Source organism: Ailuropoda melanoleuca, chromosome 3 (assembly GCF_002007445.2).
Source record: "Ailuropoda melanoleuca isolate Jingjing chromosome 3, ASM200744v2, whole genome shotgun sequence".
Classification (NCBI taxonomy): Eukaryota; Metazoa; Chordata; class Mammalia; order Carnivora; family Ursidae; genus Ailuropoda; species Ailuropoda melanoleuca.
The window spans coordinates 40551117-40578576 of NC_048220.1; the positions used below are offsets into that span (position 1 = coordinate 40551117).

The following is a 27460-nucleotide window of genomic DNA, read 5'->3' on the forward strand; positions in this document are numbered from 1 at the left end:
TCGGGGATGCCGATGATTCTGACATTGGAACATTTCATTGAGTCAGTAATCTCCCGTAACCTACATTCTTGCGCTTGGATTTTTTTTAAGTACAGATTCTATTTTAGCTTTCTCTTATACTAACCCATCCTCCAATTCAATGATACGTTCTTCTGCCTCATTCACCCTGGCCGTCAGAGCCTCTAGTTTTGACGGCATTTGGCTCATAAAATTTTTAATTTCTGCCAGGTTCGCTCTCATTTCCACCCTTAGAGATTTTATATTCTCGTTAACATTTTCGTTAATACTTTTTTCAAGTCTACACATCATCTTGACCATTGTTACTCTGAATTCCATTTCTGATAATTTGGTTATATCCATATCCATTAGTTCTGTGGCAGAGGCCACAGACTCATTGTCTTTTCTTTACTGGGGGGGTTTCTTCTTCTCCTCATTCTGATGAGGAGAGGTTGTGGGGTTGTCCGGAGCCCAAATTATTGACTGGGACCCAGGCCGTGTGCCCTCGTTTTATAGTGATCTTAGGGATGTGGGCTTCTTGACTTTTCAGCCTGCCTTCTGGGGGAGGGGCCTGCCGCGCTGATACTCAGGCAACCCTGTTTGGGTAGAGTCTCTGTGTCCCCTGCAAGGGGGGATGGGGATGGGCACGCTGTGAGCCGGTATTTCCAGGCTTTTGTTCTCTGGCGGCTTTCCCTGGCAGTTTGCTGTGTCTCTTCTGAGAGTCAGAGCAGCAGTGGCCGAATCTCAGTTTCTGTCTCAGAACAGAGGGATCGCGGACCGTTCTCCACTGGTGTTCTGGCCGCTTTAACTCTGTTTCTGTTGGTGCTGCTCAACCCTGCAGCGTCCCGGGATGTGCGCCCCACACCCGGCGTCCCAGCCCTCACTTCCAGGGCCGGCGGCGTCTCTGTCCTTTGTGTTTCTAACACTGCCAGCCGCCAGCCGCCCCCACGTGCTCCAGAGCTCCCGGTCTCAGTCTGGTTCCAGTGAGCACACCGGAGCTCCGTTTAAGTCTGGTGGCGCACGTTCCCCGGCTCACGGACCAAGTCTGCTCTCTCGTGGGTGCCGGTCCGCGAGTCCACCTGCTCCCCCATGCAGGTGGCTTCCACTTCCCGGCGCCTGAATGCGAAGGCTCCCTCCCCCTTCCGTTTATCTTCCGATATCTGTGCGCGGTTTCACGGCTCCCCGCTTCATACCTCAATACTCAGTGCTGGAGATGTTCCTTTGTAGAGATCCAGATGTATCTTCCTGCATCTCAGGCTGATTCCGTGGATGCTCAGGCTGGTCTGGTACCTATCCAACTCAACTCAGGGGACTGGCTGAAAAAGGGGGTCCCCTACTCCTCCACCATCTTAACTCCCTCCCCTTATTTAAGAATTCTTGAAAAGAAATTCCTCATAGATGTGTCTACCAGGAAAAAAGTCTTCTTCGTCTCTAAAAGAATAAATATGTTTCCTTTTATTAAGTAAAAAGCATTACATAATTTGCTTAGCTTTTTGCCCTATTAGGAAGTTGAGACTAAGAGGTATTGTTAAATCTCAGGAACTCTTATTAACACTTACAGTGACCACATATCTTTCCTCCTTTTCCCCATGGTTTGATTTTTTTAAACAACTTTCTTTTACTTCTTCTATTTTTTTTTTTTTTACTTCTTCTTAACAATTTCTTTTACTCCTTAAAAAACCAAATCCCTAGATTCATTGACTAATGAATACACTCTGGCTAGGGAGAGAAATGTATGAGTTTACTCTGTTACATGTGCAAATCTGTGGTACTTTCCAGATGGTCAGATGTGCAGATTTCAGGACTGGAGTGGCATAACACAATGGATTTGACTTTACAGCAATAGTAGGGAGATATGGAGGATAGAGATTCATCACAGAAAAAGGCATGGGGCATTTCTTTGTCGAAGTGATGGCAGAGAGGAAGGGAAGAAGGAAGGAGGATAGATGTAGATGTAATTAAGAGATTTATTTCAGAGAGTTGGCTTACATGATTATAGGAGCTGGCAAGTTGAATATTTGTAAGGCAGGCAGGCAGGTTGAAAATGTTTGAGCAAGAGCTGATCCTGCAGTCCTGAGACAGAATTTCTCCTTCCTCACGGGACTCTCAGTTTTACTTTTAAGGCCTTTCAGGTGAAAAGTTGAGGGTTATGAAGGATAGCTCCCTTACTTAGAATCAATGGATCATAGATGTTGACTGCTTTTTCAAAATGCCTTCACAGTAACACCTAGGTTAGTGTCTAATTGAATAACTGGCTATTATGGCCTAGCCAAGTCGACAAATAAACTAATCATCACAGATGATAATTAGTGCTTATATTTTGACAGTTTTTAGTTATATTTTTTGTTTTAAAATTCACTGGATTTTTACTTTTATTGTGTGTCAGCTACACTCAAGCAAAAAAAATGTTTAAAGAAAGATGTCTTTTAAAATAAATTTATCTAAGTAGGAAAGTTTATTTAAAAATACACTGGGTTTTGAATGTTCAGTAATTTTGATCTTCAAATTCATTGCCTGAAAAGTATGAATATCACCCAGTGAAAAAATTCTACTCACAAAAATATAATTAATCTTTTAGGTACTACTATTTGGGCCATGATAATTTGAATCCATCTTTTATTGTTTTTTTCTAATTATTGGCGTATTTTACAATATGGAATTTCCTTAAACAAGAAACAACAATTAACACATTAATTGGTGTTTTATTTGTACTTCTGTTTTCCAAGATAATTATATCTCAACTTAAGTAAGATTCTATGCCTTTAATACAGCTACCAATGTGAGAAAAATTTTTCTGGAGTTAAGATTCTTATTGGGAAATGAAAGACTTACAAATTTGCATGTATTTGTAAAATTTAAGTACATTATCTTTTACTGATAAATGCTCCTCGCTAACCCTTGAAGACCTTACTTCAAACAGGTTATCAGAATTAGTAATGAAGATGTAAATGTGATCTAATTTGTCAGTTGGCTTAGCCTGTTTCTTGCTTAATGTCATGTTCATACACTTAGCTTTTATAAACACATTGTATGAGAATTAATTTAAAAAAGAAAATTATAGGGGCAGCTGGGCAGCTTATTTGTTTAAGCCTCTTTCTTGGGCTCAGGTCATGATCCTAGAATCCTGGGATCCAGCCCCACATCGGGCTCCTCTCTCTCTCTGCCTGCCCCTCCCCTGCTTGTGCTCTCTCTATCTCTCTCTGTCAAATAAATAAATAAAATCTTTAAAATAGAAATAAAAAAGAAAATTATAAAACATACCATATTTTCCTGACTCTGTTACTTTTTAAAGTAAGGAAGTCTGTGTGTGGGGAAAAAAAGATGAAAAGACTTGAAGGAAATGTAAATATAAATTTTTTGAGTGGTGAATTGATTTTCTTCTTTATGCTTTTATGTATTTTATGAATTTGCTCCATAAAGGAAATATTTCTCTATAGTCAGAAAATATTTAATTTTTAAAAAGGAAATTTAAAATGCCAGCTCAGTGGTTTCTAGTGATCTGACCGGTGGTGCCAAAGGACATAATGAAGAAGAGCCCACAATAATACCCACCTTCGGCTATTGGGATTGTGCCTTGACTTCCTTAATTTAATATCTCTCATGTGTTATTCACCTAAAATCTTGAGGCTGTACCAACACAAGTCATTTCAGTTCAACAAATATTTATTAAGTGTTGCCATGTTCTATTTATCAGGTAATTAACATTTTTCCTGTGTTTATCTAGCAAGACTGTTTATATAAATTAACTTTCACTTTCTTGCATTATCCTTTTATATACTTATTCTTCTGTATCTACATCTTTGAATGACTTTTGTTTCCAGTTTCTGAAGATTTTTATTCAAATATCAAATTATCAAAGAATTTCTGTTCTGGACATATTACTCTTTTATGATGGTTCTCAATTTTTATTTTTATTGTTATAATTTATAAATCTTTGATCTCAAACTTTCTCTAAATAATTAGTAATATTCCCTATCTTTGATTTAGATTGTCCAGACCTGTCAAATGTAGACTGTCTCTAGTCTAATACAGTAGCCTCTTAGCCACATGTGGCTATTATAATTTGAAATAAATTTCTTTTTTTATTAAAAAGTCATACTTTTTTCTTTTATTTGTATTTAAATTATGAAAAATATTAGATTAAATAATTGATTGCTTTTCATCTTTAATGTATGAAGTTGATACCCAGTAATAAAGTTAAATGTTTTCTTAATGTTTCTGAATAGATATAAGGTGAAATATTAAAGAGGAAAATAAAGTTTTTTGTCCTTTTTTCTCTCAAACTATTTCTAGCTTTTCTAGAATTATCTGTTTTGACAGTCTGTCTTTTTTTAGACAGGGATAAGGTATTATTTTAGTGAGGACTGATAAGCATAACAGTTCAATAATTGTCCCTCCGACAAAGTTAAGACTAATTACGTTATCTATGGTCACCAAATTACAAGATAGTGTATCATAAAAATATTTAATTTCATATGTGTTTGTTGAAAATAACCTCACTAATAAGATTTTCTATTGAATGAATTCCAAATTTTCATCACCAGATGGATATTTTTACCAAGAAATTTACATTACATAGTAATTTAAGTGTAATAATTATAAAAGCCATGGCATATTATCACACTAGAGTGGTATTTGTTAACAAAATTCATTTGTGTGTTGAAAAAATATTTGCATGTAGTAAGTCCGGCGATATATGCATTGAAGTTTAGTACATTGCATGGATTCACCTAAGAAAACATCACATTGCCTCTCAATTTAAAAACCAAAAGTATTTACAGTCAAATGTTATAGTAGAATGTAAATGTTTTTACCTACACTATGAAAATAGAACTCAGCTTTTGTTCCACTTAAATTTGTGTATTAGATTTTCAAATCCTTACAGTATTCATGAGAAAAATTCACAGATAGAAACTTTCCTAATTCCTGCCACAATTAAAAGACATATTCATCTAAAAGGAAAGAGTCATTCTTTAGAATTATCAAAAAAAGTGCTCATCTAATCTGAGTATCACAGAACTTTTTATTATGAGAGTAAAAAGGGGCCAACCCTGATAACTTTGAGGTGAACGCTTTTATCTAGCAGGTGGCAAAACATGCTATCCTAAACCTTCAGTATGTATACTTATTAACTGATACTATTCAAGGAATTGAGTGTCACTATTGCTGAAGCTTGTGCCTAAGTACCACTTTTTAAAAAATAAGTAATTAATTGCTATCATAGAGGATATCCATAGAAACTAAATTACAAGTTCCTAACTTTTTGGGTCTCTGGCATCATAATACTCCTCCCTTTTATCCTAAATTAGTGATATGACATGTCTTCATTTTCAAAGTAAACTAATAATAATAGATTTTGAAACCATCAAAACTCTCAAGGTACAGTATGTGAATGCACACTTGGGTGTCATCAAAGCAATAGTGCATGTTCTTGAGCCGTACTGCAGTGTTCATTTAAGCCCAGCCCAAGATTTACTGACCAGTCTGGGTGCAGTGATCCCTGATCTTGACACATTTCTTTTGGAAAAGGGGTGAATGAGATTTTCTAAATTACTTTTTAGTGAAGGGTTAGTTTGACAGCCTTTACTGTTCATTTTATCTTTTAGAAGGAACACTGCTCGAGAGAAAACTGGCAATAGGGCCAAGGAAGGAACTAAAATTTGTTCACAAAATAATCCAGGAGTATCCATTCTATGGCAGATGTTGGAGGGGTGGTGGAAAATAGGCAGCTGACCCAGGGAACATTGTAGACCTCATGGAGCTTATACTCTAGTGGGAAAGGCAGACATGTTACAAATACCAAAAATGGATCATTACAAGTTAAGAAAATAGCTCTGTGGGAATGAATAAAGATTCTAAGAAAGAATAACAAGGACAGCTTTCTTTAGATGAACATTTAGGAAACCTACTCTGTGGAGGTAATATTTAGGCTGACAAGTGAAGGATAAGAAGGAACAAACAAGTCAGAGAGTTTGTGATATGACACCTAAGCCAGATCCCATAAGAGAAAAATTGACAAATTTGACAGCATAAGAAATTTCTACTTTATAAAAACAAAATCCTAGACAAAGTTAAAAGAGAAACCAAAGACTAGGGGGACAAGTTTTAAAATATAAGACGAATAAGGATTTTTTTTTTTTTTTGTATTGGCTTGTGGGAAAACAGGTATTCTCATTCACCATAGGTACAGGTGCAAAGTGATGTTGACTTTTAGAGATCAGTTTTCCAAATATATGAGAACCTTTTGATTCTAGTTCTGAGAAGATATCCTAAGGAATAATTGGCAAATGTATAAAAATTTTATACAAGGATGTTTGTAGTGTTCTAAAATATGAAGCACACTAAACATCCATCTGTAGGGGATTGAGTGAATAAATTGGGTTATCTCTGTGCAATGGAGCTACGAGCTACTTTGCAGCCATTAAGAAGGATATCTACATCTGTATAATTACACAAAACGATGTCTGGAAAATATTAAGTGGAAAGCAATTTATGGAACAGTATGCATAGTACATACCTTATTGTACCTTATCCATAATTATAAACATGCATTTGTAAAAGAGCTACATTATATTCATATTGTAAATGCATTTGTATGTTTAAAGAGGGAGTCTATATTGATATACTTCAGGTTTTTTAACACTGGATATGAAATTGTGAGAGATTTACATTTTTCAACTTTATGGATTTCTGTTTAAATTTCAGTATTTGTTTCCAGATGCATTACTTTTGTAGAAAAAAGAAAAGCGATTTTCATTTTGAGAAAAAAAAAAATAACATTTGAAAGGAGCTAAGAAACTGCTGTTTAGTCCTTTGCAAATACTCCCACACTAGTTCAAGTCTCCAGTTTCTTAGTAAACCCAAAAGGGCAGGCTGATTAAATGAGAAGAATATAGCAATAGCAGGCAGTTATCTGTTTGCTTACATTCAGTAGCAATGTTATTTGTTGGTGTATCATTCGTCTCTTCCTAGTAGAATTCAAGCCTCATGAAAACAGGGACTAAGTTTTGTTCCCGGCCTTATCTAGAACAGTGCCTGGCTCAGAGCAGGTGCCCCATGCTATCGAATGACTATGTGAAAAAGTGAAAGAGAGGACTCCAGCCTATGTCTCTTGCTGAGAGCCCTAAGAAGCCCAGTTTCTTCTCTGCTCTTGATTTCCTTTTGTCTTTGTTCTTATTTCTTAGTGATCATTGTGCTGCTCTCCCCTACCAGTTCCCAAGAGATTCTCACCCACCTTGTTTCTTCATCTTCCTGACCCCATCACTGCTGGGATATCCCTGTGCTTCTCTTTCTCCTGGCACCTAAAGGAAGCCTGGCTCCTAGGTGACCGCAGATGCCCGCTTGAGCTTACATTTGCTTGCTCACCTGATTGCCTGACCTTTAGAACTCACTCTACAACCCTAATTAATATTCTAGCCTTTTCATTTCCTCTTAGGAGAAAAGATATTACTGTGGTTCCTCCCTTTTATTGTCCCTCCTTCCCTCAATGTCATTTTGGTTAGTCTCATCAGCTACTACCCTTCTGGGAATTCCACTCTCCTCCCAGTGTAATTGTATAGGTAGTCCTGTCTGTTGGTGTTAACTCCAATTGCATAAAGTGGTTGTTACTGCTACTGCTGGTGTAGTGGTGGTGCTTTATGTGACTGCTGCAATTCTAGTTGGCCACATGGTCACCTTCTTCTACCCACTACCACTAGCCATCCTTTCCCAAGCCTGCGTTCCTATTTCTTCTACCTTTTCCCATCCCTTAATGAGAAGGGAAGTGCTTGGACTGTCTTTGGAGTTGGGAGGAGTGAAGTCCTGGGTTCCATTTGAAGTGACTGAGGGTCACCCATCTACTTTCCCATAGTACCTCTGTCTCTTTGGGGAGGCAGCACCAGCAGCTCCTCTGAAATGCCAGCAGCCTGTTTTCAAGTTTTAGTCAGTCATAGAAGCTATGGATGATATATTATGACTCTACTGTGTATTTTTATTGCATATATGTTACACTGTGGTTAAATTATATCCTAGGCAGGGAATATAAATATCACTGTATCACTATTTCTCTGGAGGGAAAAAGTGTTTTAGGTCCAAGATAACTGATCCATTATTAAACTTTCTTACCTTGATCCCTTCCAAAGTTAGGAATTTTGTATTTGGGTAGTGATATATTTTAAGTCAAATACTTACTGGTTGACAAGTGAAAGGTACACAAAGAAAAATAATTTTTTCTTAATTTTCAAAAGGACAAACTGAGGGGTACCTGGATGGTGCAGTTGGTTAAGCATCTGACTCTTGGTTTCTGCTCATGTCATGATCTCAGGGTCGTGAGATTGAGCCCCCCTCCAGGCTCTGCACTCAGCAGGGAGTTTGCTTAGGACTCTCTCTCCCTCTGCCTTTGTCCCTCTCCCCACCATGCTTGCTTGCTCTCTCTCTCTCTCAAATAAATAAATAAATCTTAAAAAAAAAAAAAGACAAACTGAGTCATCTTTACCACATTGGTTTTAGTCATTCATTCATTCATTCATTGGCCTGTTTAATGTGGCTGCTCAAGGCCTGGGCAGAGTGGCGAGTGCCCTGGAATTGGGCAGGTAGGCAGGGTGGTGGTTTGAAGGCCCACACCTGACTACAGGAGAGGATGCAGAGTGGTGGGGGTTGGCCCTGGCATGGCAAGGAGAGAGTACCGGAAGGGTGGCCCACGCAGTCAGACCCACCAGCGGGACCTGTAGGCCAGCCCTTGAAAAGATATCTAAGCCAGGTGCTGAGTGCTCAGGTCAGAGCCTAGCCCAGGGAGGCAGAGTTGGGGCTAGTTGGGGGCTCCAAGAGCCTAGGGACTGGCATCTCTAGGGGCCTTGTCGAACTGGAACTCAAAGCGTGTCTGCCAGTTGAACTCAAGCAGCTCCTGGAGGCGGACGTGGAGGTGGTCGTGGAGGTGGTCATTCTTCTTCAGGTGATCCAGACAGGAGTTGATCGGGCCCAACGTGGAGTTAATGGCAGCATAGTCTGCCTCCCCAAAGCTGTCATCCTCGCCTTCTGCACCCACCTCCACCATCATGCCCAGGTTCCCTTGGGGCGCAACATTGCTGGCTCAGGGCACCTCAAGGGGCATGTAATAAGGGAACACAACTATAGTCGCACCAAGAGCTGGTGCCCCCACTTTGGTTTTAAAAAAACAGTATAAGCTTCCGAGACTATAAATAAATGTGTACCTATATTTTCTCACTTTTGAAGTTATTAAGGCTTTTTCAACATTATCAAGAGAAGGTCTTTAAGTCAGTTCAAATCAAAATGTATTTTATTAATGATGGAATATGATTTATCCTTGATTACTAGCTATTTAAGTTTAGATTTGACTTTATAAGACAGTTACAAATTGTAGAGTTAACGTGTTTATTCATTAGTGAATAAAGTGCATATACAGAGCCAAATGTATTCATTCTATAGATAGATAGTGAGCATCTATTACATGCTAGGCATCATTTTAGGCAGTGAGTGTGGGGAAAAGAAGGGAGAGGAGAGGTAGAAAGGGCAGTGGAAAACCCATTTGCTTATAGACCGCAAAATATATGTGCATTTGCCCTCTGCCTTAGCAATCTAACTTCTAGAAATCTACTCAAAATTGTCTGGTGAAGTAAGTAATTTATCATAATTTACAGGGCTATTTGTAATAGCAGTAGTAAATATGGCATATGGAAAAGCTAGAAACAACCCAAATGTCTGTTAATAAGCCGTAACATGCCACTCAATGGAGGCTGTCTGCTCAGCACACTCTCTGTAGCTGGGAAGCAAGTCTTGCCTTGAAGTGGGAACTGATCAGAGTATCTCCATATCCGTATCTGCCATGGGCAAGTTCAGGTTTTGTTCTAAGGACCCATTAAAGTGTTGTTAGCAGGAAGGGGTAAGAAAGGTCAGTGGTTGCTCTGGACACTGAATCCTAGAGGACCAAAGGGACCTATTAGGAGACTGTGATCTAGGCAAGAAATGCGTTTGGCAAGGGAGGTGAAGAGAACCACACGGCTCAAGATACACTTTGGAGGAAGAATTGGTAAGATTTAGTGCTAAGTGGAGGTAAGAGGGAAGGTGAGTATGGAAATAGTTTTACTAAATGTGTGCAACTGTGTAAGTGAGGCTGCTTCAGCTGCTGCTGGCTGAAGTGGGCTCCTTCCCAGCATGAGGACATCCCAATAGCCCCTCGCTCTCACCAGAACCTGCGTACTGGTGTGGATTTGGTATGTCAGGGAGGCTACTTTGAGAGTATGGTAGTTCACTTTCATGGCTGCCAACCAGTTAGCTGGATGCCCCTCTAGATACATGTGCACAGTGCGGTGTCGCCTTGGAGCTTGTCTGTGTCTTAGCACATGAAGAAAGGGAACAGGATGAGGCCCAACTGAAGTAAAGCAAAGCAAAGCTGCCAGAAGTGCAGGCCACACCGTAGTCAGGCAGCACTGTACTGAGGCCTGTCGTATGCGGAGCCCGGTGTGGGGCTTGCTGAGAACTGTGCAGGGCAGTAATGGGTAGTGGAAAGAACGTGGTGGAAGCAGACGCTTCTGTCTCAAGTCTAGGCTTATTGTGTGACCCTGAGCTAGTCCTCTGAGCTTCACTGGTCTTGGATGTATTTAATTTAAAATGTCCATTAGACATCCAAGTGAAGACATCAGTTAGATAGTTGGATAGGATTTCATTCTGGAGCTTGGAAGGCAAGCCTAAAAGCATAAATCTGAGCGTTTTCAGCATGTGTAGACAGTATCTAAACTCATAAGATTGGAAACGATTATTTAGGCAGAGAGTATAGAAAAAGGGGCAGGCCTCGAAATGAATCCTGAAGCACTTCAGTCTTTGGAGATTTGGCTGAGAAGAAGGAGCTAACAGTTTGATTTACAGACATCTCAAGTTCAGTGTGTCTAAAACAGAATTCCTCTTCTTCCCTGTTTCCTCCCATGGTTAATGGCATTACTTGTCATCCATCATCATCAGAGACTTGGGGATTGTCCTGGTCTGGTTCATCTCCACATCCTTGGTGACCCAAAACTTTTCTCATTTTGAATATCGTAACAATCTGTCTTTTCCGCTCCGTCTCACTACCTGTCTCAGTTCCTGCCCTAATGACGTCTCACTTCTATTTCTGCAGTAGCCTCCTATCTGATTTCTCTATTCCAGTCTCGCCTCCCTCCGATCTAATTTTTACAGTTGCTAGTCATTTTTTTTTAAGTGTGGTATAAACACGTAAGTCTCCTGCTATGTTTGCCAGATTTTGCAAATAAAAATACAGGGCACCTAGTTAAATTTAAATTTCAAACCAACAATGAATAATTATAAGGGTAAGTATATACCATGCGATGTATAAGAACTATGTATACAAAATAATTATTTGTTTTTTATTTGAAATTCAAATTAACTGAGCATTCTCCTCTTTTATCTGGAAATCCTATTCTTGCTTCACAGTCAAAATATTTCACCATGGCTTTTGGGTAAAAGCTCAATGTCCTAACATCTCATTGAAAGAGCCAGCATGTTCTCACCCCTGCATGCCATATGACCTGCTTCCACTGTTCAGAATTTGAGGTGCTGCTTTACTCTTCCGAACCTTTAAGCATGTACTCACCTCTTCCCAGCATGCGTCCTCTGTTCTCAGTTCTCTGGTTCATTCCTGTTGTTAAGACTCAGACCTCACCCCCTCTGGGAAGTCGTATCTCACCCCCTCCTTTCCAGTCTGTGGATAATAATAGGAACACCAGCTTTTCTTCTTCAGTCTCAAAACGTTCTTTGCTTAATATGATCACGGAATTTATCATATTGTAATTTCATTAATTTTTTTAACCCATCTCTCTTCCTTACATTGTGAGTTCCTTGAGTTTGGGCTAAAGATTGTGTCTTCTCACTCCATGTCCTTGGCACATAGTGAGCTCTCAATATCTAAATGAACCAATGAATGAGCGAATGAGAAAGTAAGAAAGAACCCGTAAGCATTAGCCACAAAACTGACCATTGGTGTTTACCCAGCTCTTCCCTACCTTGACTCCTAGATGAGCCTCCTTTGTTTGTTTTCATCTTGGCCCCCAAGGAAGCTCCTTAAGACCCAAAGCCATGTTTTGTTCCCTGTATCCCCAGGCTCTTGAATTGTAGGTGCACATATATATTATTCAGTGAAAGAAAGAATGAAAAATGCATGAATGAATGAGTATATCTTGCAGGGCTACAGGTTTATTGTCCCTTGCATTGAAGGAGGATACCTCTGCATTAGGTCCTGGGGAAGGTAACCTCTGTTCATGGCTATGACATGTTTGATTCTTCCTCACAGCTCCTTTCCTTCCCTCCCTCAATCTAGGAGAGAAGAACTGTATTCTCCCTACAGCAGCTGGCATATAACAGTTCAGTAAGTGTTAGCAGTCCCTCACAGATGGAGCCTCCTTTTTCCTCCAGGGCTCCAGCGTCTGCCCTTTCTTTCCCACTCTAGAAACCCAGGCCTGACAAGCCATAGGGACCTGACATTGTTCTCTCCCGGGGATAACGGGCTTCCCCACTTCTTACACAGGGGAGCAAGGTTTTCTTTGTCTCCCACCAGGGCAGTGCAATTAAATAGGACTAAAGTTAAGTGAGTCTAATCATTTTTTTTATTAATGTTTAACTGCTGTATTTCTTTTTCAATTAAGTAATTGTATCTTTAAGCTCAAAGGTCTTTTTTTCATATAGATGGAAGTTCATTTATTTTATTAAAAGAAATACCACCTGCAAAACTATTAATGACTTGAGCTCTGTGATTAGTTCCTTTTCATAACATTTTGAGATGTAATAATTAATCTGGCTCAAGTTCAAAGACAGAAAACTCAATGCCAGAAATTCCTAGCCAGCAAGGAATGTAAACAAATCTTAACAATTGTCCCCTTAAATAACAAAAATCATTGAGATCAACTTCTTGCAATTAGAAATGTTTTTTAAAAATTCAGGAGAGAAGTTCAAGAAAGCACGTCAAAACAACAAAACTCAGTCTGCATTTTCATGATTGTAATTGATCAAAGTCTGTTTGCAATAGATTTGAATGTGAATAAATTAAATGTGACATTGATTTGGCAGAGGCACACTAGTGATTGGCAAGAACACATAGCAAGAGCAGCTTCTGCTGCAGGAGAACTTGCTTGCTTGTTGTCTCATTCTAATAGATTTCTTAGCAACCTGGTGCTGTCATACTAACCTAAGCATTGTCATTTATTTACCCGTTTGGTTTCTGATCCCATCCAGCCAAGATTCAGTTCATTTTTTATTACTAATCTGGCAAGCATTGCCTTGGGTCTGGTACAGAGTACCTTTTGGTGACCTATGTACCTCCCTGCTTTTTTTTTTCTTCTCTCTTTCATATATTGAAAAAAAGGTGATCTAATAAATTTTTATTTCATCCTGGCAGTTCAACTTGTAGAACTAGACAATGTAGTTAGATCAACAATTTGGCAATATTCTCAAGCTTAGGCATTGCTATCATATTTATTAGGCCTGAATTATTTTGTGGTATGTTACAAAAATGACACTTGACTTGGAACATTTTGAAATAGTTGTACACCAAATTTCCATTATAATTATGTTGATTGTGGGGTGGGAGGAAGTGGCATATCCTGAAAGGCTACTTCCTGGATAAGACCACTGTATAGTAACCAAATGTGTATGGTTTGGGGACCTGGAACATACCTTCTGCCAAATTTTCACTTAAAATGTATTTACTAAATCTTTTGTATTCTTCAAAATGTTTTTTCTTAAATTGACAAAAGGCAGGGTGCTTATACTTTAAAATTTTTAATATTCATTAAAATAAAAATTATTCATAGTATAAATTATGGAAAGAAATTAGTGGAGCTGTCAAAGTCTAATGTATTTATATTATATATAGCACATGTGTGGCAAGAGGTGAAAAAACGTATGAATTGGGGAGATGTACTTATTAATTTAAATATTTTAGAAAGTTCATCTCTTTCCAAGACCAGAACTTTCATTGTATCTTTATCATATGTGCACTTTGAAAAACATATACCTAGATCCAGTAGTTATTAAAGTTATATTTACATGACACTTTTGCCACAAATATATTGCTAACTTATCATTTCAAATTAAATTTCAAATTATTTCAAATTTCAAATTAAGACTTCAATTTCTTTTTTTTCATATGTAGTATAACTTGATCATTATGAAATGGCCATGGTTTTAATCTCACAGAAGACTTGAAATAAAAAATCTAGTGACATGGCCAATTTTATCATTACGCATAAGTCTGACTCCTATGTGTTTGCCTGCTCTTGAATGTAATAAACTTTCTAACAATAAAGAACTGTTTAATTTACTTTAAACTGTATTTAGATTTTATCTTGAGATGTGTTTTGTTCTTAAGTTTGAACATAGTTATATATGGTATACTTGGAATTCACAAGTAGCTGAAACCAAATGGAGACCATTTATAAATACTAAACTCCAGAGAAGCATGGAGCCAGAACATCAAAGAAGCATTGGGTTATGATATGCACATGTGTATTGTGCCTGCCTTTTTTCTTAGCTGGATTTATAGCACTTTTAAAACAAACATTACAATTCCCTAATAAAGGACTTACCGTTTGCTCTGTTCCATTTCTGGATCCATCTATATGAAAATTAATTTTGAAATCTGTTGTTATGGAATTTCATATTTAACATGCTTATCACACCATCAGCATGGTATATATTTATATAGAGAGTATTACTGAAACACTCCTCGACTGAAGAATTCTGAGTTGAAATAGGGTTAGGGGATTAGGATCTTGAATTATATCATGAAACAATTATTTGCTTTTATTTATACATATGGCACATACAAATAAATTTAAAAATACTAGTGACATTTGATGTATCTTAAATTATTAATAATGGCTAATTTGTAATTTGTATTTGCCTTCCCTTGTTTACTAGATATATGAGTAAAAACAGATAATATTCTTAAGATGTTTTTGTATGTATGCTTAGATCTGTATCCAAATATTCAATTCCATTTAATAGTATAGACTCAGAATTGTCCATTCCCACACCTCTGGTCCAAGTGTGGCCCTAGAGATGCAGAATGATGTGGATACCTGAAAACCTTGGGTAACCTTTTTGAGTCACTTAGATATTTCTCAGCCCTTCTCTCCCCAGTACTTGAGTAATCTGAACTTTCTTGCAGCTCTCTTCATCAGTGAGCACTTGCAGTCAGCTCTCTCCCTTCTCTGAGATACTACAGTAGAGTTCCAAGGTTCAAGTTTGTGTTGCTTCAGTTTCCATAATTTCTCCCAAGGCATCATTACAGAGATGTCTAGTCCTATCCTGCCATTTGTTTTACCTCTTTTTTATAGTTCTAATATTCAGTTCTGTTGCCTAACACCTCCCACAGGCATAACTATATATTAGAGCTGATTTCTACACAATCTTGAAAAATTCATGTGTACTGGAATTTGCATGGGGACTGTATGATTGAGGTGGGATTATATCATGGCTGAGGTTTATGAATGAGCTGTAAGTCGGCATCAGTAGATTCTACTTGTAAGCTTTTAGTCAGTATCTTATTAATTTAAAAAAAAATTTCAGTCTTTTTTCATTACCACACTTAGCAATTTGCAACACTGAGTATGGTACTACAGCTACCAAAAGGGCTCTTAAGCAGAGCTTAGGCAAGAAGTGGCACTGGAAGGGACTTGAGCTATACCTTTTGGAGCTGAGTTCACATCGTTGAATTAATGAATTGCATAAAATAAATAACCATTAACTTGACTGTGCTAAAAACAGGGGTAAGCTTTTTAAAGACATCCAGAGTTTTCCCTTTAAAAAAAAAAAAGTCTTCAGTGTAATCCCTCACGAACAATGGTAATGTATAATATGACATGGAAAAATACATAAATTCAAACATTTAATACATCGTACTTTTTACAACTAAATTTGTCTCTTTTCCCAGTATCAAGGCTCCATAAAAAAGTCTAAACTAATTTGCTCCAACTGAACACCCTGCTGCCTGTCAAAATGAAGATTGTCACAGAATAATCATTCATTAACAGTATATTTAGGGAAAGTTCTGAAATAACAGATTTTGCTATAGCTCATGCTTTCTCTGTTTTGAGTATGGTTTCTTTCTCTTCTTCCTGGAACTTAGTTAAAAATTATATCCTTCTGGGGCGCCTGGGTAGCGCAGTCGTTAGGCGTCTGCCTTTGGGTCAGGGCGTGATCCCGGCATTTCCGGGATCGAGTCCCACATCAGGCTTCTCCTCTGGGAGCCTGCTTCTTCCTCTCCCGCTCCCCTGCTGTGTTCCCTCTCTTGCTGGCTGTCTCTCTGGCACATAAATAGGTGAAATCTTAAAAAAAAAAAAAATGATATCCTTCAATACTTCACTCCTGGCGACTCTTAGATGTGACCTTCTCAGAATGGGGTTGACCTCATGCATGACTTTCTGACTGTCAACTCCACTGGGGTCAGCCTCAGATGGAGAAGGGCCATTGTTGACATTACTGCTTCAACTCCCAGGCCAGGAAAGCCAGGACAATGGCGTAGGACATGGAAGGCTTGGTGGGCTGAGGCTCTTTGTTGGATGGGAGGAGAGAGGGAGCGAGGCATCCTTTTCCTCCTGCCTAGTGCTCTTAATTTGAGGGCTACATATGATCACAACAGTCCCATTGCCTTCAGGCTATACTTCTCATCAAAGATAACTGATATCTTTTCAAGCCTTAAGAAGGCCTTTTGGTGGGGGTGCAATCATGATAAGCCTCAAAATCCAAAGCAGTTTCCAAGGACAGTATGATGATATTCCTGATGTGCTCAAGGAATGTCCAGTGGGTGACTTAAAGTTCCAGGGCATCAAGCATGTAGCAGAGTGTCCACAAATCTAGCATTTTTCTGTGCAGCGAGGTCCTCCATTCTGGCCATTTCTGTTGCTGTTCATTCTGTTATGTAGATTCAGGTTTTCATCTTGTATCATTTTCCTTTTAATGTTTCTTATGGTAGGGGTTTGTGATAAATTCAGGCTTTGTTTGCCTGACAATGTTATTATGCCTTCATTTTTGAAGGATATTTTCACTTCATATAGGATTTTATATATTTTAATATATTTTAATATATTTTATATATTTTAAGTTAGCTGTTTTTCTTATCTTTCAGCACCTTAAAGCCAGTCCATCGTCTTATACCTTGCATTCTTTCTGATGAGAACTCAGTAATATTTATTTTTGTCTCTTCTGTAAATAAATCTTTTTTCTGTAGCTGATTTTAAGATGTTCTCTATATCACTAGCCTTTAGCAATTTGATTTTATGTACTTTGGTTTTGTATTTCTCCTGCTTGGAGGATTTTTTTTTTTTTTTGCTTTTGTTTTTGTTTTATTTTTTGGTTTTTTTTTTTTAAGATTTTATTTATTTATTTGAGAGAGAGAGTGAGAGAGAGCATGAGAGGGGAGAGGGTCAAAGGGAGAAGCAGACTCCTTGGTGAGCCAGGAGCCTGCTAATGGGACTTGATCCTGAACTGAAGGCAGTCGCTTAACCAACTGAGCCACCCAGACGCCCCTTTTTTTTAGTTTCTTAGATATATAAATTTATGTTTGTCTATTTGGAATATTTTTATCCATTATTTCCTCCCCTTCTTGTCTCCTCTCTGTGACTCCACTTACATGTTAGACTGCTTGATATTGTCCCACAGCTTACTGAGCCTCTAGAATAGCTTTTAAGCTTTTTTTTTTTTTTCCTCTCTTACATCAGTTTGGATGGTTTCCATTGCCTTGTTTTCAGATTCATAGTTCTTTTCTTCTGCAGTGTCTAATTGCTGTTAGGCAAATCCATTGTATTTTTCACTTCATATATTGTATTTTTCACCTCTATAAGTTCCATTTGGTTCTTTTTAGATTCTATTTTTCTCTTTATGTTCATTTTTCTTTTATGTCTTTGAATATATTTATAGTAGTTGTGATAAAGTCCTTATGTTTATCACATAATTATGAAATAATTTCATCATTTCTATCATGTTTGGGTTTGTTTCTGTTGACTGGGTTTGGATCACACTTTCCTTCTTCACTTCTTGATTGGATGATGAACATTGAAATAGTATATTGCTTACAGTCTGGGTTTTGATGTCCTGCTTTTAAAAATGTTGAGTTTTGTTCAGAGGGCATGAAATTACATGTTAATCAGTCCAAATTTTGGAGGCTTATTTTTAAGTTTTGTTAGGGTGGATCTAGCAGTGGTATCCAGGAGGAGTTTCTAGTCACATTAAGCTACTAAACACTTGAAATGTGTCTAGTGCAGTGGAGGAACTGAAGTTTTAATTTATTGTAATTAATTTAAAATGTGTGGCTACTGCACTGGACAATGCATGTCTAGAGTTACCTCTACTCTCATGCCAGTTTATCCTTACTCCTGAAGAGTGATCTTTCTCAAGTCTTTATACTGAATACACTGTGTTCAGTGAGGCATCTCTGGCTGATTAGAACTTGAATGTCTTGTATTCTCATGCATGCTCCAGCAGTTCGGTTTACAGCTGCTTAGTAGCTATTCCTGGCCCTGTAGCATCTCAGCGTACTCTCATACAGCTTAATACTCAGCTGAACACTCAAGTGGTCCCCTATGCAGATTTCTAGAACTTTCTTTCTGTGTATTCTGGTATTCTGCCCCACAAATTCTGGCTTCCTCAGCCTCTGTAACCAGCGTCTCTCTCTCTTTAGCACAACTTCTGCTTGGATTCACCCACCCTATGCAGCAGCCCATAATATGTCTCCAGGCAGAAAGCTGAAGCAATTCAGGGCTTATCTCATTTATTTCCCTTCTCTCAGGAATCACGGTACTGCACTACCTGTTTAATATCTGAAAAGTTTAGTACTTTTTATCCAGCTTTCTCGTTGTTTATGGCAGAAAGGCTAATGTGGTACCTGTTACTCCATCCTGTTCTCAAGCCAGTAGATTATGTTTTACTAACACCTCTGTCCTCAATCAAGTAGTAATGATTGCTGCTTTTGTCAAGGGCTGTGGCACATTTAAACATTGAAGATTTTTCAGTTCAACAAAATCACAAACTTTGTCTATTTATTCTTCATAAGAATAGCCATTAATATGGGGATTCTGTTATTTATGATTTCACAACAGTGATTCAATGTTTGTCACAAAATTGTGAGTTGAAATTTTAATTACTTAAACAGTGTAAATATTGAAGAAAGTTTATTTCTACTCTGAAGTAAAAAAGAGGGATGGATATAAATTCGGTATGTTTATTTTTTAATGAAATGGAATAAATAATCCACCCGTTTATCCACTATCTAAAGTCCACTATTTAAAAATTCACCTGTACCCTCTTCTATTGTCTTATCACAGCCCAGCAGCCAGTTCTTCCCCAGTCCTTACAACAGCACATTGAAGAAGACAGCATTGTTATCTCCATTTTACACGAGGAAACTGAGACACAGAGAGTGCAGCGACACTGAGAGGGTACGGAGCTAGGGCGTGCCCAAACTGGGATTTGTATGCAGGTTGTCCTGCTTCAGAGCCCATGGTCTGAACCACAAACTTTCAGAAGACCTAACAATGTGAATGGTACACATACGAGTATTTGGGGTGTAAATATTTATACATACACAGTCACTTTATTCCCATTTTCAGATAAAGAAACTGAGACTGAAAAACACTTAGGTGACCTTCTGGTGTCACAGCTAGTTAAGAGGTAGTTTGGCATGGAAATTGTTTGAGTCAAAGACCTATGTAGATGGTCATCACAGTGCTATTTTTTTTTTTTAATGAAAATGTGTAATATTGGAAATAACAGTAGTGGTATTCATTAAGTAAAGTGTGGTACAATGCCAAGTCATGCAGCCATCTTTTTTTTTTTTTTATGTTGAAGAATATTGTCAGGGAAAAAAAGCAGCATCTAAAAGGATATTTGTTTTAAACATATAAACATTTATATGAAGACCCACTTGCTTGCTCTTGGTTTATCTCTACGCATTGACACAAACATACAGTTACTATTGATGAACATACTGAGACTTAGGGTGGTGGTGTTCAAAGGAAATGTAAGGAAAAACTCTTATTTTATGGTAATTCCTACTGTAAAATAGGCTTTGTTACAAAATGATTTAAGTCCACAGATTCCTATGTTTTTCCACCTAACTACTTTCATTTTATCTATTCCAAATATTTACAAAACTAGATTTCCTTTCATACATGATTTATGTTCTGTTTAATTTTCCTGGAGGCCGTTAGGAGGGGTCTGGTAACAATTAGTTTAAAAAAAAAAAAAAAGACAAAAAGGAAATTCTTTTCTAGGAAAAATTATAATCTCCATGTTTCTCAACTCTGAAATTTTTAATCTATTTTCATATGTTAAAATAATTAACATATTCGCACTGGGTTTTTTATTTGCCTAAATGGCTATTGTAAGAAAGAAACTGATTTGGCAGAGTGATGGTGACTAAAGAGAAATTATGTGAAGACAGAACAAAAGAAGAAACAGCTCTCTGCCCTCAGTTGTCTTTGATGCAGAAGCTAGAGGTTTACACCAGCTGCAAGACTGCAACAGTAGAACAGAGGTAAATAAAGCAGACGTGGGCAGCTGCAGGCGATGTGAGGTGACTGATCCTCTCATACCAAAACCAAACAGGCTGCAGACCCACCTTTCAGCAGCGGTTTGCCACCTGTGGTGGGTTACTAGCGGAAGTTCAGCCCTGTCCCGTAGCTTTCATTCTGCTCAAGATCTTCCATGAAGACACAGCAGGTCATAGAAGGTATTGAAGGGTATGGAGATATGAAAAGTTTTTTTTCCGAAGTCCACTATTTCCAGTATCATATTGACAGGGATTTCCTTTGTGATACATGGTCACTTCACCTGAGAATTCTACAGGATGCATGAAAGCCTCACCACAATCACCCTCCTCACTCTTAAGAGCTGCCCCTAAACTCAGTTACTGTTATTAAATTATTCATGGAGAATTGGTGTGTTGTAGAAATTACATGAATATTTATAAATATTCTTTCCAAAACATGTTTGCTTTGAGGAAGTTTCATTAGATGGGCCCTTTGTGCCTAAAACTAATTCTATGATACTATACCCCCCAAAAAAACTTTTTTCCTTTAAATAGAAACCATTATTTCAAATGTGATTTTAATTATCAGTGCTTACCTTCTTAAAGGACTATTACGACTTGAAATTCACTTTAGAAACAGAAAGGTGGCATCATACATTTAGATACCCAGATGTTGCTTTTAAGAGTCATTTTTTAAAATGTTTAAATTAAAACACGTAACTTGGAAGAACTTTTTGTCAGTGTTGTCAGATACTAGTTACATTAACATTCAATTTTTTTCATATTATAAATGATATGTATGTTAAGGAAAAATTTAAAAATACAGGTAAGCAAAAAGAACATTTAGAAATACTACCCATTCAAAAGTAATTGTTAAGACAAGAGTAAGAAAGAATCAATAAAGATAAAAGATACAATGACTATATTTCATCTGTTTTTAAGATGCACATCTTTTCAAATTTTAACATCTCTGAAATGAGGATATGTGGAGTTTGCCCTTTTTTAGTAGTACATGTAACGGTGATGCTTCATTTTTAAAAAATATTTGACGGAGAGAGAGAGCGCGCGTGCACAAGCAGGGGGGAGCGGGAGAGGGAGAAGCAGGCTCCCTGCTGGGCAGGAAGGCCAATGCGATGCAGGCTTAATCCCAGGACCCTGAGATCATGACCTGAGCTGAAGGCAGACATTTAGCCGACTAAGCCACTCAGGTGCCCCTACAGTGATGCTTCTTAAATCTTAAAGTCGATGTTTCCATTGTATTCAACGAAATACAGTAATTTGGGCTATAGATCCTTAGGGGTAGAATAGCAATTTTGAGGGACAGAACTATACTGCACAAATAGCTTGTACTGATTTAAGCATTTCCAACAGCAGAGTGCCTCTCTGCCACTGGTGCTAGGGTATGCTGAACTGATAACATCCCTGTCCTCCTCACCGCCACACCCACCACTCCAGAGGAGAAAGGGGCACAGATGGGATCTGGCGCTATAGGGGCTGGTAGTAGCATCCATGCTTTAATTCTCACATAACATTAGACTGGTAGGAGCAGCTTTCTGAGGCCATCTCCCCTTCACTTCATCTCCAGTACAATCACTGATGATTAGCTTTGAACCAGAAAATAGCTGCGAATCTTAGGACATCTTTTATAGAGTGACTTATGCTCTTGTGTAGTATTTGATGTCAAGTAGTTTGTTTTACTTCTTGGGTAATTGTAAATATTTTTATTTTGTGGTCCTTCACATCTTATTACAGTATATGACAGCAGAGCTGTTTAATTCAAATAACAATGGTATATTATCAGATAGCTTTTTTTTTTAAGATTTTATTTATTTGAGAGATTGAGCATAAGCAGGGAAGAGGGGCAGAGGGAGGAGAAGCAGGCTCCCCCCTGAGCAGAGAGCCCAATGCGGGGTTCAGTCCCAGGACCCAGAGATCATGACCTAAGCTGAAGGCACATGCTTAACTGATTGAGCCACCCAGGCATCCCACAGGACAGGTTTAAAAAAGCTATCTGAGGGGAGCCTGGGTGGCTTGGTCGGTTAAACATCTGCCTTCAGCTCAGGTCATGATCCCAGGGGCCTGGGATCAAGCCCCACCTCCAGTTCCCTACTCAGTGGGAAACCTGCTTCTCCCTCTCCTTCTGCCACTCCCGCTACTTGTGCTCTCTCCCTCTCTCTGTCAAATAAATAAATAAGGGGCACCTGGGTGGCTCAGTCGTTAAGGTCTGCCTTCGGCTCAGGGCATGATCCCAGCGTTCTGGGATCGAGCCCCACATCAGGCCTGCTTCTTCCTCTCGCACTCCCCCTGCTTGTGTTCCCTCTCTTGCTGGCTGTCTCTCTGTCAAATAAATAAATAAAACCTTAAAAAATAAACAAATAAATAAAATATTAATAATAAATTAAAAAACTTGGCCTGTGCATTCTATATATTATTTAAATGCAAAGCAAGTATCAGGTGTATGTATTTATTAGCTATTTTACTTTCATGAAATGTATAGTTTGGGTTTTCTTCTAACTAGAAATTTAATAATTTCTTCCATTTATATATACATGCAGGAAATACTAAAGAATGAAAAAAATAGAGAAGAAATTAAAATTAAAAATCAAGATCTTTATGAAAAAGAAAAACTCCTCAGGAAAGGGAGCAATGAAGAACTCTTGGCTTCACCAGTTCAAACTCAGATCAAAGGGCATGCCTCTGCTCCATACTTTGGAAAGGAAGAACCCACCGTGGCTCCCACCAGCACTGGTAAAACCTTTCAGCCAGGATCCTGGATGCCACAAGGCGGCAAGAACCCCAACCAATGAATGCACTGTGGTAGTATTTCATTTGTAGGTAACTTTTTTAACAATAAAAGAAGTAAAAAATTACTGTTATTTTCTGACTGTACAGTAAAGTTCTCTGTTCCATTAAGCTTAAGAATTCATTTTTAGTATGATAAGAAATTTGAGGCTATGAACTATAGAAACTTTTTTTTTTTTTTTTTTTTAGATTTTTAAGTAATCTAGGGGTGCCTGGGTGGCTTAGTTGGTTAAGCATCTGCCTTTGGCTCAGGTCATGATATCAGAGTCCCGGAATTGAGCCCCATGTCGGGCCTCTGCTAGGCAGGGAGTCAGCTTCTCCCTTTCCCTCTGCCCCTCCTTCTGCTCCTTCTCTTTTGCTCGCTCACTCTCTCTCTCAAATAAGTAAATAAAATCTTAAATAAAAAAAATTTAAGTAATCTCTACACCCAACGTGGGGCTCAAATTTACAACCCCAAGATCAAGAGTTGCATGCTCTACCAACTGAGCCAGCCAGGCACCCCAAAATCCAACTTCTTTTAGGTTTAACTCCTTCATTTGCTTTAGTCATCATTCTGTTTATAAATTTGCTTAGGCTTTCCCTCTTAGGATTGCTCCTTTGTGAAGTATCCTGTAGTTGTAAATGCTTAGTACATTTGGATCCTTATGATCATTTAGGAACCCCAATGTATACCATGATAGAAGGTAAGGGTAATTAGTGAGCTCTCCTAAAGTACCCAATAAAAAAAGAAAAAATGAGAAGACTGCTATTTCTGGAGAGGCAGTCTGTAAGAGTCTAAAGGATTAATCAAAAACATGAACTTGGATAAAACATGTGCAGGCCAAGAAAATGTAGTTGATAAATGAAAAAAAGCCATGAAGACCTGGAGTTTGACGAGAGGAATTAGAACCAAAAGACATAGACAATCCATCACCAAAGTCTGAAAGGACAGTAAACACAGAAATGGTATAATAACTGGAGTTCCATAAGATTAAAAATTATTTTGGGAGGGACACCTGGGTGGCTCAGTCAGTTAAGCGTTCGACTCCTGATTTTGGCTCAAGCATCCAACTCCTGATTTTGGCTCAGATCATGATCTATCTCAGTCAGGGTTGGGAAAGCAGAGCCTGCTTGGGATTCTCTCTCTCCCTGTCTCTCTGTCTCCCCCCCAGCCCCCAAAAAAGAAAAGAATGAAAAAAAATTACTTTGAGAAAATGAAAAATTAAAGAGAGTTCTCAGTGATTGCATTAACAGTGGGGATTCCAGTAGCTTGTATATTGAAGAAAAATATAGACGGGTGATGTTAAAACACTCATTATACAAAAGTATTTTTGAAGGGTCATACTTTTCCTGAAGTGCACAACTAAGTTTTTGTTGCTAATATAGACTTCTCACAGTGTATGGCATTAATATAGCTGCTCAATAGTTACTGAATAAGTGATTCAAATTTTAATGCTCTATAGGAAATCCTTAGTTATGTGTTTTAACAGTGAATTCCTAAAAACATTTTACTTGATAGAAGGTAAAAATTTTAATTGCTTAAGAAATAAATTACAGAAAAATACAACTTTATAAAATGTAATATTAAAACAAATAATCAGGTGTAATTACCGTAACATACTTATTGAATGACAGAAAAGCCCTTTGGTGAAAATACTACCATTCCAGCAACCTGTTAATATGAGGTTAACCATGCTATCATTATAAAGTAATATTACATTTTGCCATAAAGGCGAAAAAGGAACTAGCTACCAGGCAGTATAAAGAGGTACAAATGACTGTAAATTAAGATGTTCTTGAGTCCTGGGTTATAAGAAAAACTGCAAATGTTCTAACATGATAGAATATTTCTACTTCCAAATTCCTATTAGCTTATTAGATGTATTCTATACATATCTTTTTATAAATGTTTGCCTTACAGTCTGTAAATATCTTAACATATGACAGAATTTACATTCTTTTTTTTATGTTTTCTTTTTAAAATACCTGTTTTATTAACTATAAAGAACAAACTGCTGATTACCAGAGGGGAAGTGGGTGGGAGGATGGGTGAAATAGGTGATGGGGATTAAGAAGGGCACTTGTGATGAACACTGGGTGATGTATGGAAGTGCTCAATCACTGAAGTGTACACCTGAAACTAATGTTACCCTGTATGTTAACTAACTGGAATTTAAATAAAAACCTTAAAAAAAATACTAAATAGATGAGGCATAAAAAAATAAAGTAAAATAAATTAAAATACCTTTTTTACGTAAGCAGGAAAAGAAAATCTTAACCAAAAGTCCTTGTGGGAAAATACCTGAACTAAGATTATGATACTGGCCCACCATTATTAGTAGAGCATGCACTTTTTTAAAAAAAAAGATTTTATTTTTAAATAATCTCTACATCCAATGTGGGGCTCAGACTTACAACCCCAAGATCAAGAGTCGCACACTCTACTGACTGAACTAGCCAGACACCCCCAGAGCATGCAGTTTTAAAGTGATTTCAAGAAGTAGAAATGACATTTATAGTAATCCATCGCACTCCTTTCCTCAAGACTGACATTTTTTGGATGACTGGTGGCACTGTTAGGTGGTATCAAAACAAAGTTAAATGTCCTACATAAAAATTGAACTATAACTTTGGCCTAATTCAAATTACCTTTCTAAGCAATCCTTTTTATATTTGGCTTTTATGCCAGACACAGCAAAGCACAATTAAAGTATTAAATATTATTTTGTCCACCATATGTCATATTTTAAATAGTTATATTGTGGACATTTACAGGTTTTTTTTTTTTTTTAGTGACAATGTCTTAAATAAATAAATGAAAATGTCTTTATTTCTTCCAGACTTCAGACCTATGCAAAATTTTTTTATTCCAAAAGGAAAAATGTTCATTTCAGAGTAAAGTGTCGTATATATCTTATGTACTTTCTCAGAGGTAAATTGTTCTTGATTTCCCTCCCATGCCTGTGCTATACATGCATGTAGCAGATTTCTGACTGCTCAAGTACAGAAAATGTGTTGGCTGTTGGGTTTAATCATACAAATCTAGCCTATTAGCTATGCCTTGGATATGTGAAGTTGAAAATCAACAAAAATGGAGGAAAAAAAATTTCCCATTATCTGATATTCTTTTCCATTTCTACTTTTACTAACTGATTTCTGGCTGTCACTTATTTCTTAATCAGCCTTGAATCAATACCATCATATTTTTTAATGCTATCTCATTAACCATTCTATTTAAAATGTAACCTGATCTCACCAAACAAAAAATAAAACACAAAAACAAAAATAAAATAAAATGTAACCTGAATTTATATAGAACAGGCTTGCTCAAACTGTGTGTGTGTGTTCCTTGGGGAAAAAAACAGAAGCGAGAAGAGTCTATAATAGTCAAATTAAGTTAAAAGACTCCAAGAAATCCACATAGGAATCAGTCTTAAGTTCTATTTTATATTTTCCAAACCTGTGGTATTTGAACATGGAATCTATTTTAATATGTTTGAGAAATAAACACATATATATGTATGTATATACTTCAGATATGAAGTAAATCAGAGTGATGCTATAACCAATTGCAAACATAAAAACAATCATGAATAGGAATGAGACTTCCTCTAATGTAACACCAGATGAGGTGTAGTGCCCTCTGCCCCCTTCCTTTACATTCTGTATAAAGAGAGAAGGAATGGGTCAGGAGCTGCTAATTATAATTTATCTCAACATTGGTTTTCCAGCTCACAGCATGGTAAGCTTACTATAATTTCAAGAAATAAAAGTAAAAAAATGCTATACTATCAAGTGTATCCCATACAGTAATACCAGGCTGAAGTTTACCACATGCATAGTATGATAGTATCAATCAAATTCTGACACACAAACTTTTTTTTTTCTTTTTGGGTAAAATGTCTGTTACAGGCAACCTGTGTTTTTCCCAAAACCAGCCATAAAAAGGTAACTGATTTTATTAGTTCTCAAAACTTCAGAAACAACATAAAAGGCAATTTTTTAAAAGTATTATAGCTAGTAGTAAATGGGATTCTTTCATCAATAGTACTATTTGTTGCAGTGAGAAAAGATTGATTTTTTTGAAGAATCCCAACCCACACAATACTCTATTTTACATCCCCCCACTTCCCCCACATACACATAAACATATAGACATACATATTATAAAGA

The 27460-nt window shown here is 37.5% G+C and overlaps 2 protein-coding genes across 2 annotated transcripts in view; one reads left to right on the forward strand and one right to left on the reverse strand.

Moving 5' to 3' along the window:
• Nucleotides 1-23382, forward strand: part of NDUFAF2 (NADH:ubiquinone oxidoreductase complex assembly factor 2) — a 143900-nt gene extending 120518 nt beyond the window's left edge. Inside the window, exons 4-5 of the mRNA XM_034656271.1 lie at nucleotides 19302-19415; nucleotides 23062-23382. Coding sequence (XP_034512162.1) covers nucleotides 19302-19415; nucleotides 23062-23313 — 366 coding nt within the window. The 3' untranslated portion in view covers nucleotides 23314-23382. The remainder of the gene's footprint in view (nucleotides 1-19301; nucleotides 19416-23061) is intronic.
• LOC109489157 (UPF0184 protein C9orf16-like) lies at nucleotides 8804-11621 on the reverse strand. The gene is made up of 2 exons (XM_034655702.1): nucleotides 11579-11621; nucleotides 8804-9042 (listed from the first exon to the last, which is right to left on the reverse strand). Exons 1-2 carry the CDS (start codon nucleotides 11619-11621, stop codon nucleotides 8804-8806), a joined length of 282 nt encoding a protein of 93 aa, XP_034511593.1.
• Nucleotides 23383-27460: the final 4078 nt, after the last annotated feature.